This window comes from Neophocaena asiaeorientalis, unplaced genomic scaffold (genome assembly GCF_003031525.2).
Source record: "Neophocaena asiaeorientalis asiaeorientalis breed wild unplaced genomic scaffold, Neophocaena_asiaeorientalis_V1.1 scaffold171, whole genome shotgun sequence".
Taxonomy (NCBI): Eukaryota; Metazoa; Chordata; class Mammalia; order Artiodactyla; family Phocoenidae; genus Neophocaena; species Neophocaena asiaeorientalis.
Genome location: NW_020174013.1, coordinates 8,794,238 through 8,808,434, shown reverse-complemented (window position 1 = coordinate 8,808,434; position 14,197 = coordinate 8,794,238). Strand labels below are relative to the sequence as shown.

Here is a 14,197-nt window from a genome sequence, read left to right as displayed (position 1 = left end):
AACTAAAGCATATGAAATTTACTGCATTTTGTATTGATTTAATATTAATGTTAATCTAAAATCTTTGGGTGCAGCGTGTCACATCTGTTTTGTATTCCTCTGTTTAAAAGAAGTGGCAATTTGGTATTTGGAGGAATATTTATTATCTGAGTGTTTTTCTTTGCAACAGTTTCCCTCAGTCTTTTGAGAATTATAACTTCCAAGAGACAGTGAATCACCCAGCAAATTCTCAGGTACCCAACTGCTGAAGCCCACAGTTAATGGGAACTTTTATTTACCATTTAAGTTCCTTTGCTCAAATAGAGGTAATTTTGGAGGCTTCTGGCAATGCCAGAAAATAAATTTGTGGTAAGATTTTTAAAAATATTCTTTTCTCTGCACTTCACAGATACTCTGGTTTTTTAGAAAAAAATTTGTTAGGCTGAGTGTTCATTTGTGTTTGAAACCAAATTTTCCATGGCTGATGGCTGACTATTCTTATTTATCCTGTTTCATAAGGGGGTTGGCTTTGTGCTTTGTATATAGTATGCACCTCTTATTGTATCATGATGATGCTGTTGATGAGGAACAGGATGAGCAGCCTTGCTTTTCAGTTGCAGAGTGTTCATTTTGCCTATTATGAAATTTGGGTTAGTAGATCTTGGTTGCAAAAGATATAAATCTTCTCGTTGCCCCCAAATAATCTTCTCAAGTCTCTGTGGTTTATAATTGTTGTCAAAGTTCAATCAAGAGTTCTTCAAAGAACTCTTTGGAGTAGCGAACTAACCGTTTCACATTTTACTTATCAGTGTTGAGTTGTTACAGTGGGGCAATATGTTAAAAGTTATCTGCTCAACTTGTCTCACAATTGAAGAAACTACTGAAGAGCAGAGAATGGGAGAGGTTTCTAAGAGTGGATTAAAAATTAAGCACTAACATGTTTCTGCTTTTGAATTGTGACATCTAGATGGTCACATGGTAGAGAACCAAAGGTATTGTAAATACTTAAAGTAGATGATGCTTCTTTACGTATTATGTCATAAAGAAAGCCTCTAACTTTAAAATGTTTGGTAATCTGTACAAATGTCAACCACTATACAACCGTCATCTGTAAGAGAGTGCTGCCATTGTGGATTGTAAAGTATATGGAGCCAAAGAAGAAAGGAACAGGATGATATGTGTGATGCTTCGATTAAAGAAGTGATGAAATGAAGTGGTTTAACACCTGCCTGAAGTGGTATGTTTCAAGTTCACCAAAAGGATGATTTCAGACCCTCTTGAAAAGAAGTGGGATCCTGTCTGATCCCCTTCCTTTTCACATTGTGGTTTTTAATTATAACCAAGTAATAATAATGGCAATGTTTATGGCAATGGTTTTTTGTGTATATCCACATATGCACATATCCACACACATGTCTGGGCTTCCCAAGATGCTTTAGAATGATTCAGACGGGAGTCATAAATGTCAGTCAATAATGGGTTATAAACACAAGAGGAGCTAAGTATTCTGAAAATTTTGATGTTGGCATCATGGAGGAGAATCCACTGTGTTCATTTATAAACTCTCTCTTAAACAGAAAACGACTGAATGAATTCATTATGGATTTAAGCCTGTGTATTTCCTATGTGTAGAAAATAAGCATTGCTTAATCATTTTATGTTAATGTAAAATTAAATAGTATAGGTATCATTGAAATATAAAGAGCGTGCTTTGCCCTGCAGTTTTCTTTTCTTATAATACCTAGTCTCATTCTTTTATTTTCTTGAGGCAAGTAGAAAGTTTGGAAAATGATATTTCCCTTTTCTTTCTTTTCAGTATCGTCAGTGAAGCAGGAGCATCAGTCTACAGTGTCAGCCCTGAAGCTAATAAAGAGATGCCAGGACTGGACCCTAATTTGAGAAGTGCAGGTAAGAAACTGTGGGTCATCACTAAAGCGTGCGATTTTGGACTTGTATTTGTAGCAAGCAAAATATTTAAATATCCAAGAAATTTTAGAAGATATATTGCAGTCATGTTAGAAAGAAAGTGTTTGATTGGAATAATACTGGGAATTATGGAAAAGAAGTAGAAGAATACTGCTTTTAAAGAACACTGCATAGTATTCTAGAGTGTGGTGAAAAATTAGCCCAAAACATCGTTAGTAAAATTAAATGCTAGAGAGTTAATAGTAAAAACAATAAAATACTCAGTTCTCTTATTATTATTGCAAAATATTACTTATTACAGCTTTTTGTTGGAGGAAAGTAATATATTAACATAAAATATTTAAAGTGCAAATGTATAAACATGCACAGACTTTCAGGCTGTAGCTAAATATTTGTTAAATGACCAGTTTCTCTTGCCTTGCTAGTAGGAATTGTCATTACTATATTGTTTAAATCAGCCTGATTTGATTTTAGTTGTTTAAAATTGCTTTGGTTTCTGTGATGTGGAATAGTTTAAATCTTGTGTGTGAAGAAATTAAAGATATTTTGAGGGTTTCCTGGTGGCACAGTGGTTGAGAATATGCCTACCAATGCAGTGGACACGGGTTCGAGCCCTGGTCCGGGAAGATCCCACATGCTGCGGAGCAGCTAAGCCCATGCACCACAGGTACTGAGCCTGTGCTCTAGAGCCCGGGAGCCACAACTACTGAAGCCTGCATGCCTAGAGCCCGTGCTCCGCAGCAAGAGAAGCCACTGCAATGAGAAACCTGCAATGAAGAGTAGCCCCCGCTTGCTGCATCTAAAAAGAAAGCCTGCGCACAGCAACAGAGACCCAATGCAACCAAAAATAAATAAATAAATAAATGTATTTTTAAAAAAGATATTTTGGTACATCTAATGACAATAATTGGTATCACAAGCAAAATAAGATCTGGTCAGAGCATTTTCCTGTGTAATAGGTGGATATTTAGACTACTTTGTTAGAAGTGGCTTGTGTATGTGTGTTTACTGATTTATTTATTTTTAATGGATGTATAGTTGATTTACAATATTATATTAGTTTCAGGTGCACAGCATTGTGATCCAGTATTTTTACAGATTATACTCCATTATAACTTCTTACAAGATAATGGCTATAATTCCCATTGCTATACAATATATCCTTGTTGTTTATCTATTTTATATATAGTAGTTTGTATCTCTTAATCCCCCAATTGGGGGAACTTCCAAATTAGGGGAAATAGACTTTTTATTTAATTTTTTTTCCTTAAATATTCTCATCAAATTTCAGTGACTGTTCTTGAAATCTACACCTGGTGATATGTATTTGAAAATTTTTGCGTTAAAAATATTTATTTATTTTATTTATTTATTTTCTTTTAATTTCTTTGGCTGCTTCGGGTCTTCGTTGTGGCATGCAGCCTTCTCTCTAGTTGTGGCGTGTGGGTTTTCTCTCTCTAGTTGTGGCACTTGGGCTCCAGAGTGCTTGGGCTCCAGAGCGCTTGGGCTCTGTAGTTTGTGGCACGCGGGCTCTCTAGTTGAGGTGCGAGAGCTTAGTTGCCCCAAGGCATGTGGGATCTTAGTTCCTCGACCAGGGATCAAACCCACGTCCCCTGCATTGGAAGGCAGATTCTTTCCCACTGGACTACCAGGGAAGTCCCCTAAAATGGTCATCTTTTCAAACTCAGATCCCAGCTCAAAGTCTTGCTTCTTCAGTGAAGCTTTTCTCTATGTCACATCAACTCAGTGTGGTCTCTGCCTCCTTGCCATGTTCTCTTTTGGTACTTGCCTTGTAATAACAATAGTAATAATAATAATAGGAGGAGGAGGAGGGAGCTGCTAATACTAATCTTTTTTAAGCACTTAATATATATGAAACATTGTGATAAATACATTACCAGGATTATTTTATTTAATCCTCACAATTGCCCTATGAGTCATTTATTATTCCCACTTTACAGATGAGGAAACCAAGGCTTAATGAGGCCGCATAGCCAAGTGTGTACATAATATTTATGTACGTAACTTCTGTAATAAAAGGATACTTTTCTTTATAGAAAATAAAATTCAGCCTCCCAAGTGGGCACTGAAAGGTAATCATCCAACAGGGCATTAGAAAAATATTATATAGGAGGTGGCAGTTCCTCAGACTTCCCTTTGCTAAGGGGGCTGCTATTTCCTCTTCACCACTGGCCCATGTGGGTGCATAACTGCCACAGTATTGTAAGGGAACAAGATCACAACATTCTAACAAGACTATGAAAATAGGAAATAATAAAAAGGGGAATTGGTATATAGTCCTGGTTACTCTGATTTCAAAACCTAGTTGTGTCTTCAGTTTGTGATTCACTGCAGGTGTGCCATTTTTCTTTGTCTTAGCTTGTTTCCACATTGGCAGTGACTATGTTTGATCCATATCAACTCAAAACACCTACCTAGACATTCTGAGTCTTCAAAGTCTGGTCCTGGAAGCAAGTATTGAAATGAACTGAGAGTCTCCACTCTTCGCTTTCTAGGCCCCACTTCCACTTCAGTTCCTTTTTTCTCACTAGGCATCTTTCTCTTTCCTAGTGATTGATGCCTGGGATGACTTCGTACTTCATCTGAGACCTGACCTATATATGGATATGGGTTTTACCTTTCAACCCTCCATAAGTTTACCATATCAAATATAATAGAACCTCAACGTTCATACAAGTGTTAAACATATGTAAGAAAATGACCTTTATCTTACTACATCTTCTTGACCAGTTTATCAGCTTATTGAAAACAGAAGTTATCCTTATATATGCTTACATTCCCCTCATAATAAATTCATTGTATGAGACAGTTTAAATTGGATGGATAGAATAGTAGATAGTTGGTATTAAAAAGTTTATTATGGATTTCTGATTTAAAATGAAGATTAAATATACCTGTTACTCCTTCAGTCTCTTCTGAAATCTCATTAAAATGACAGTAACTTGATAGAATGAAGGCATAAACTTACTAGGACAAGGAGAATGGGAGAGGAGATAACAGCAACAATAGTTTTGAAGCTGGAAACCGGATGAGATCTAGCCAACTTGAGAAAGCGGAATACTGAGACAGCATTGTAGAAAACAGAGCTAACCTGAAATAGATCGTAGAAACCCTAAAGACTCAGGAAATGCACTAAGCACCTTTAGAAGTATCTTGGGAGGGCTGAGAATGGGTCTAAAATAAGAGGATTGATTGAAAGTCTGTTTAAAAAGCAGTGAGATCAAGTTAAACATAGAATATCATATAACCCAGCAATCCCACTCCTTGGTATATACTCAAAAGAATTGAAAACAGGTACTCAGCAAATACTTGTACGCAGATGCTCATAGCAGCACTATTCACAATAGCCCAAAACTGGAAACAACCCAAATGTCCATCAGCAGGTGAATAGATAAACAAAATGTGGTCTATCCATACGATGGAAGGGTATTTTCAGCCATAAGAAAGAATGAAGTAATGATACGTGCTACAACATGGATGAACCTTGAAAACATGCTAAGTGAAAGAAGCTAAACACAAAAGGTCACATATTGTATGATTGCATATATGTGAAATGTCCAAAATAGGCAAATCTGCAGACACAGAGAGCTGATTGGTGGTTGCCAGGGGCTCGGGAGAGGGGACAATGAAGAGGGACTGTTTAATGTGTACAGGGTTTCCTTTGGGGGTGATGAAAATGTTTTGGAACTTGATAGAGATGGTGGTTTGCACAATGTTGTAAGTATACTAAATACCACTGAATGGTACACCTTAAAATGGTTAAGTTTATGTTATGTGAATTTCACATCAGTAAAAAAAAGAAGAAATGAATTAGACCTCCCATTCCACACAGTTGAGTAACTGTCCTTCTTCCACTTTTGCAGAAGACTGGAGAATTGTTCTCTAGAGAGGGTTAAACCGAAGGTTTCTACACTGGAGGACATGGGTTGTAGGTGAGAGTGGGAATACCTACTAAAAAAAAGAGAGATTAAATAATTATTGACATGCTGTTGTAGATACCTTATGTGGGAGACTAGGGGATTCTGACTAACACAAGAGAAAACACCTAAAGAAACTGAGATCAGAGATTTCACAAAGAAATGGCCAAATCACCCTATAGTGAAGCCCACAGTTGACAAACCTCACCTTTGAGCAAAGCACTTACAGTCAGCTTTTTAGTACCCTACCCCTGATGGAAAGTCTGGGGTCACTTAACATGTAAGGAAAACTTATGCTATTAAAGACAGATGCCAAAATATGGGGTGGGAGGTGGGGTACACTACATGGAAGAAATAGAGACTATACAGAAAGAAGAAAAATAAAAGTTTGATATCCTTAGAGAAAAGATATTTCTTTCAAATTTAAGGGTATATTTGCATAAAGTAAAATTCACCCTTTTTAGGTACACCATCTATGAATTTTGAAAAGCTTGTACTAGTCAGGTAGCCACAACCACTGCAACCAAGATATAGAGTATTTATATTAGGTCAACAGATTTGTCAGCTCCTTATTGAAAAATGTAATTACTAATTAGAGGATCAAGATTATAATAAATTTGCATTAAGAGCATTAAAACTACATTTTAATAAGCTTTTTAGTGAAAAAAATTCTAATTTGAAGTTGTTGAATGAAATAAGACAGCATGGGGATTCCTCTGTTGCTGTCTGATGGCAAGAGGAAGTGTAAAAAAGAAGTGAGTATTGGACTTTAAAAGTAAAGATTTCCACTTCGATATTCTCAGATAACAGAGTAAGGCAAATTTTAAAGAGAACACAGTTAGGTACAGTCTTTTAAGCAATACATTTATTTGCTCTAGAAGCTTTAAGCTTCTATGTATTTCATGGAACTGAAGACCAAAACCAATAGAACCCCTTTTGCCCTTTGGATATAAGATACCTTATGAATGAGGGGGAAATGTTGTTTTCATTGCTACTGCATATGGCTCTCTGGTTGCTTACCTTTTAGGATGATAATCTTCACTCGGTCGAAGCTCCTTTTCCCTGCTTTTTACTGTCTTCCTTTACACAATATGTTTCATTACCGTTTAACAAATTACCATTTATTAAAAACGAAATTCCTATATGTACTTTTTTCCCTTTTTCCTTGGTCTGTCTAGTCTGCTACAACGCAAGACTCAATTACTGTGGCTTATAATATGACTTGCCTTAATGTTTTTTTAATTGCACTTGTCCTATGCATTTCTTTCTTTCTATGTAAACTTTAGAGCCATTTAACTAATATTTTTCAAACTCTGTAGAAATACAGTGAAATTTCATTAAATTTATACCTTCGTCCAGGTTATGCACATTTTATTTTTCTTACCTGCAGTACACACACACACACACACACACACACACACACACACACACACACACACACACACACACCACAGACAGTGAATGGATTCTCCTTCATGATATTTTCTTATTGGTTGTTGATGGCATATGGTGGAGCCTCAGTTTTTGTCTGGGTGTCTTGACACCAGCCAACTGATTGAAATCTTATTAGTTCTGATATTTTTTCAGTTGACTTGCTTGGGTTTTCTAAGTAGACAGTCATCATCTGCAAGTAATAATAATCTAGTTTCTGTCTTTTGAGTAATTATACCTTCTTTCTTTTCTCTTCCAATTGCGTTAACTAGAACTTCCTAAACAGTGGTAAATAGTCGCAGTGATACAGAGAAATGTTGACGTTACATGTGGGCAAAATAGTCAATATTTGCCATACATTTGGGCAAACTGCATTTTAAAAATACATAACAACTTCATTGAGATATAGTTTACATAGCATACAGTTTACCCTTTTAAAGTATATGTCATCATTTTTTAGTATAGTCAGAGTTGTGTAACTATTGCCACTATCCAATTTTAGAATATTTTCATCTCCCCTAGAAACCCTATACCCATTAGCAATCGGTCCCCCTTCCCCTCTTCTTCCCAATCCCTGGAAAACACTAATCTATCTTCTGTCTCTATGGATTTACCTATTCTGGATATTTCATATAAGTGGAATCATTACAATATGAGGTCTTTTGTGATTGGCTGGCTTCTTTCACTTAGCATAGTGTTTTCAAAGTTCACTCATGCTGTAGCATATATCAGTACTCCATTCCTTTGTATTGCCAAATAATTTACCATTATACAGGTATACCACATTGTATTCATCCATTTATCAGTTTTTGGATATTTGGGTTGTTTTCACCTTTTTGGCTATTATGAATAATGCTGCTGTGAACATCCATGTACAAGATTTTATGTAGACCGATGTTTTCATTTCTTTTGAGTATGTACCCAGGAGTGAAAACTTGGGGACATAGGGACATAGGGTAACATGTTACATAAGTAACATGTTCCAGAAGTCTTTTTGACTTTTTCTGCTATACTTTCCTCACCATTCCTTCTCTGCCTCTTTCACCATTTCCTCCTTCTCTTTTCTGTCTCAAAATATGAATGTGCCCCAAGTTTTCGGGCCATGATTCTTACTCCCTCTTCTTTTTTTTTTTTATCAGCAATCTATTAAAGTCCTTTTGCCTGAACTACTTATCTGTCTCTTACTTTCAGAAATCTGTTGTCAGCCTGATCATTATTACTGTTTATTGCATAACCCTTCTCTTGATTATCCTGCCAGCAGGAAAACACCACCATCTTTTCTCCAAAGCCTGAGCGTACTACTTTTCGAATTCTACTTTAAACAATGTTCATCTCTCTCCCTCCTCCTGCCTCCCATCTCTTCCATGCTTGGGTTTCTATGCTACACAGAATGAACAGCATCTGAAAGTGAAATGCCAATTCTAGAAATATTAGATCTATGTTGGGGGTTGTTTACTGGGTACAGTGTAACTCCAGAAGCCATTGGGACTTATTGTAGAATTAATATGCCATCTAGAAGCCATCATTTTAAATCCATTGTTGCTAATATTTAGCGATATTAGGATGAACAAAGGATACACTGGCAGTGAACTGTTAGGAGGGAATCCAGTAGAAAATAGTTTAAATGCCTTTTGTGTATTTTAGAAATGTTAAAATATGGGATCTACTCACACAATTTCTAAGTTTAGGTTTTCATAATGTGGGTTTTCCTGAAGGTGTAGATTTGAGAGATTTACCTATTGTTGATATACTTTTATTGAATTTCTAATATTGCCTTCCTACACAGCAAACGTTCTGATGCCTGTTACCTTACCTTGGTCTACTGTTGTGGGTTGTTTTTTTAATCCGAAAGTATTTTGGCAATGTATGTACGTGTTTGAAAATCACTCTTATTGTATAATATATGTAAAGCCTAGAATAAAGAAATAATACAGTTGAGTTGTCCCTTGGTATCCACAGGAGATTGGTTTCAGGACCCGTCTCAGATACCAAAATCCAAGGATGCTCAAGTCCCTTATATAAAATAGCATAGTATTTGCATATAACCTATGCACATCCTCCAATATACTTTGAATCATCTCTAGATTACTTATAATACCTAATACAATGTAAATGTTACGTAAATAGTTGTAAGTGCAATATAAATAGTTGCTGAGAGCATCAAATTCAAGTTTTCCTTTTTGGAACTTTATGGAACTTATTTTTCGAATATTTTTGATCCATAGTTGGTTGAATCTGTGGATGTGAAACCCACAGATATGGAGGCCTGACTATTCGGTTTTAGAGGATGTCAGGTATTTCTCTGGTGGCATATGTTTTCATATGACTATAAATGTGGTTATTAAAGGAAACCATTTCTCCTATAACCTGGCATGCTTGCACTAATTAACTTTTTATGAGATTTGATGAGAAAGGTGTATGTGAAGGCCTTGGAATCCCCATCTCTTCTGTGGGAGAAATAGGCAGATTGTAAAACATCAGCTTATTGCTCTCTAAGCTTGCTTTGCAAGCTGCCATTGTCACTGTCAGCAGTAATCATAAAAGATATGAAAAAGACTTGAATGTGCAGTGAACTTTACATTCACAGTAGATCCTATCTCTGATGAGAGGTGGCACAAATCACTGACTGGAGAATCTGATAGTTACATCTAAGAAGTTGGCTTCGTTTACCAGACCTTGAACAGTTTAACATGAAACAGGCATGGGGTTTCCTTTAATGGCCTTAGTGTTTTTACTTAATGAATTTATATTTCATCCAACCTTCTGTATGAGTAGGTGACACTGACTAGCTTTCATGTGTTTAGAAAATAAAAGCTGTTCATTTGTAAACACTCAATGCAACTAAATTTCTTTTCTCTAACTAAATCTATCTTATAAGCTAAATTAGTTATGAGATTTTGTTAATAACAATGGCTTTTAAAAAGATGACAATAAATGATGACTAAATAAAAATCATGACACGAAGGATGTTTAAAGTTAACTCTCAAGTCTCTTAAAAATGGAAAGTAATGGTCAAGAAAGGGATTTAATTAGGACTGTGCATGTGTTAAGAACAAGCAGTTGGGACGCAGATCACTTCTCAGACTAATCTTGCAATCATATTCAAGGTGATTCAAGAGTATTCACTAATCAACTGACGATCTCTGATTGCAATAAGATATGATTCTATCATTTACTCATCTTTATCAGGATCTAGTCCTAATAAGCATATTTAATGTACAAATGTTATCATGTTTATAGCAATGCAGGATTATTTAAAAGTAAAACAAATATCTACTTGTTCTTTAAAGTGTGAGGTGCCCTACTATACTATATTTAAAGAACGAACAGGTAATTGTATAAATATAGCAACTAAGTGTTTTATTTATTTTTCCAAATGTATAACCTTTTCAGTGTGTTCGTGCACAGGAATACCTAGGAGTTCTGGTGACATAATTAATCCTGAAATTTTGCCTTCACTTTTTGTGTGGAAAAAAAAAAGGAACTCAAACTTGGTTAAATTGTTGGCCTCCTTGGGGGGAGGAATAAAGAGGGATAACTATGCATTATGAGGAACTAAAATAGTAATTATCTGGATACTGCTTTTACATTAAGCCATACTTGTTTTCTGATTCTGTTTTTTCAGTTTCCATAGCAAGGCGTGTACAAGATCCATTAGCTGAGCTAGTGAAAATTGAGCCGAAGCACATTGGAGTTGGAATGTATCAGGTAAAGCAGTGTGGATCATTTAATTTGTGAAATCCATCAGTACAGAGACAGTACTCAAACTTGGCATAGTAATTGTCAGTGGGAATAAGTTCCCATTTTCAAAGGTTATACAGTTTGTGGAAAGGTAGTTAGGTGTTATAAATTATTCAGGAAGGAGGGAGGTTTTTTTTCTTGGTCTTTATGATTTTGATTAAGGCTAATAATGGACTATAATCAGTTTAAAGACTATTAAAACTCTAGATACGACTAGTAACTTAATCTGAAGAGCCTCTCCTTTTAATGTCGCTGTAAAAATGGAAGGGGTGTGGAGAAAGGGGGGTATGTTGCCTCTTTTTCTAAACCAGTATGAGCTATTGATCTTTATTGATCTTTCAGGAAGAAGCCTTTGGTACCTACTGTGATTTTTTTTTTCCTGTTTTCATTCCTATTTGAGTATTATAGTTAGTTTTTGGTCATTGCCCAATATGAGCTAAAGCCTTTCATTTTTGTTACTGTGTAGTAGTAATAGTGCTTCTTGGTGTTGCTGCTGTATTTTCAGTTCTTGAGATTGTGTTCCTTAGGCAATTGAGGGCAGCACTAAATCTTGGCAAAATGAATCCATGTTGGCTTAAGTGGTCTCCAGAAACCTCAAGTTGAATTATTTTCTCTTTGATCAAAGTTCTTCTTAAGCCTGAAATAGAATATTACTCTCTATATAATTTTCATGAGATTTGAGTGATAGGTACTATACTTTCTCTAAGGAAATATTATATGAAGTCATGGAATCTGTGGCCACTAGAAATGGAAGAGACCTTTGAGATCATACAACCCTACCCTCCTCATCTGACAGGAAAAGAAGCTGTGTCCTAGAGTAGTTAGGATTTTTACCCAGGCTCACACTGTCAAAGCCTGGACTAACCAGCAATATATTGGGACTTAACTGGAGTTTTCCCATTGTACAGCAAGTTAGACCAAGAGGCATCCAAACCTTTAACTGGACTTGTTCACTGGCGAGGGTGCTTCCTAAAGGGACTGATCTAGCTACAGATAGATAAAATGCCTAGTAACTAAAGAGTATACCTCTTATAGCAGTTTTGTGATATAGGCATCATAGTTAAGAGAAATTATAGTTATATTAATTTAAGGTGAAGTTATGGAAGTTATGGAATACCTTGGTTCCTTAGTGAAACAAAGGAAAGAGAGAGTCAAACTTATAGAGCCCAGGAGGCTAATAACCTATTGGCATCAAAGTGGTCTTTAAGTAAATAGCAGGGACCTAGTCTCCAGATTTGGATTCAGAGATAGCATTTAACGTGAAAACAGTTTGGAATTCATTCCAACAGCAATGAGAAGTAAAGGAAGAGTTTTAAGCAGAGGAATGCCGTGATCTGATTTGTATTTTTAAATGTTGACTCTGACTACTCCAAGTGAAAGATAATGGTGGCTTGGACAAAGTTAATGGCAGTAGAAATGGAAAGAAGTTAAATCTATTTTTAGGGACTACTTGGTAATAGTGAGGGAAAAGGAGTTGTAAAGAATTTGCTCCAAAGGTCCTGAGGATGCCTGAGTGGAGCAGATTTGGTGAGGATAAGGTTAGTAATTCAGTTTCGAACATGTTAAATTTGAGGTGCCTGTAAGAAATATAGGAAACTAGGAGTTGGATATACAGGTCTGAGATGAAGAGATATGGCCATATTAACATTGGAGTACAGACTATTTAGCAAATAATGACACTAAGAAAATGATCAAAATGGTGGGCAGAGCTCATGATATTCTAACTACATTACCACCACCACTGGCATATGCACAACTCCAAATTCCGTAAGATGACAGAAAGGTTGTACATATATATCTGTACCTATGTAAACACTCACTTACATGAATCAATTGATAACAGTCCGGGAAAAATAAGAAAGGGTCCCATCAGTGGGTAGAAATTTGAGGAACTCTTGAGAGATATTAAGCCTGAAGAATCACATCCACAGAAAAATGAAACATGGTGGAGCCACACCCGAAAATATATAGATCAGCAGGGTTCTCAAAGCAGAATCATATTCAAGTAGTGGGGAGGGGACCTGCAGGATTAGATAAGCAGGTGTGTATAGAGTGGCTAGGCCTGTGGAGAACCCCCTCCCTCAATATTCTGTGAGTCCCAGCTAAAGCACTGAGTATAACACAGAGGCCAGAGAGGCTGGGTGATCCCTCAGGTAACTTTTGATTGTCAGGAAGCCCAAGGAGTCTCTTCCTGGCAGGACAAGCTCCTGACATGTACATGACACCTGGCATCATATCCCACATTATCACTCGAGGCACGTGGTGCTTAACAGAAACAGCATACACAGACAAAGAGGGACTCTGAAACGATCTTGATGCCAAGAATCACTAAATGTTTGAGGAAAACCTATGATAGAAAAATGAGGCATCAAACTTAAAAAAATAACACCCAAAGAAACAATGAACAGGCAACAGACTCTGAAATAAGTTAAATTAACATTCACAGAGAGATAAGTGGTTATTGCATTTCTAAAACAAATACGGGATAGAATGAAATTAAACCAATGTAAGAATTTTAAAATATGATTGTTAAGATTATAAAAAACCCCACATAAACAGGTGAAATAGAGTGGACACAGCTAAAAGCAAATTAATGAATTGGCGGATTGAGCTAAGAGATTCCTTAGAGTGCGGTCTTAAACTGAAAAAGGTGGGAAGCATGAACAAAAAGTCATATGATGTAGAGCTCCTTCTAAAGCTTCAACGTTCATCTAACAGAAGGTTCAAATAAACAATGAGTGAAGGGGAGTTATAATCACAGAAATAATAGAATGAAATTTCTCCAGTTGACAGACAAGTCTTTTGAAAAGGCCTAATGAATACTGCATAAAAGAGTAACAAAAGACCTAGACTCAGATGCCTTCCTGTGAAATTTCAGAATGCTAGTAATAAGGAGGAACTAACTAAAAGCTTCCAGAGAGCAAACAGTTTATCTACAAAGGAAAGAATCAAGTTGACATCAGTCCTATTATTGGTAAAAAACAAGTAATAGAAGATAGAAATGCAGTAGTTTTGAAGTTGTGAGAAAAATTTTATTTTGAACCTATAATTCTATATTTAGGCAAACCAGCAATTCAGTGTGAGAGGAAAATAAAAGCATTTTTGGATCTGTAATGATTCACCTTCTCTGGTTGTTACAGACCTTCTTTGAAAGAATTATTTATGGAATTACTCTTTCCTAA

The 14,197-nt window shown here is 36.1% G+C and overlaps 1 protein-coding gene across 3 annotated transcripts in view; it reads left to right on the top strand.

Moving 5' to 3' along the window:
* Window positions 1–14,197, top strand: part of SRBD1 (S1 RNA binding domain 1) — a 222,030-nt gene that overhangs the window by 116,373 nt on the left and 91,460 nt on the right. For all 3 annotated transcript variants that reach the window (XM_024753616.1, XM_024753615.1, XM_024753617.1), the window contains exons 15-16: window positions 1,796–1,887; window positions 10,900–10,982. In XM_024753616.1, the coding sequence (XP_024609384.1) occupies window positions 1,796–1,887; window positions 10,900–10,982 (175 nt within the window). The remainder of the gene's footprint in view (window positions 1–1,795; window positions 1,888–10,899; window positions 10,983–14,197) is intronic.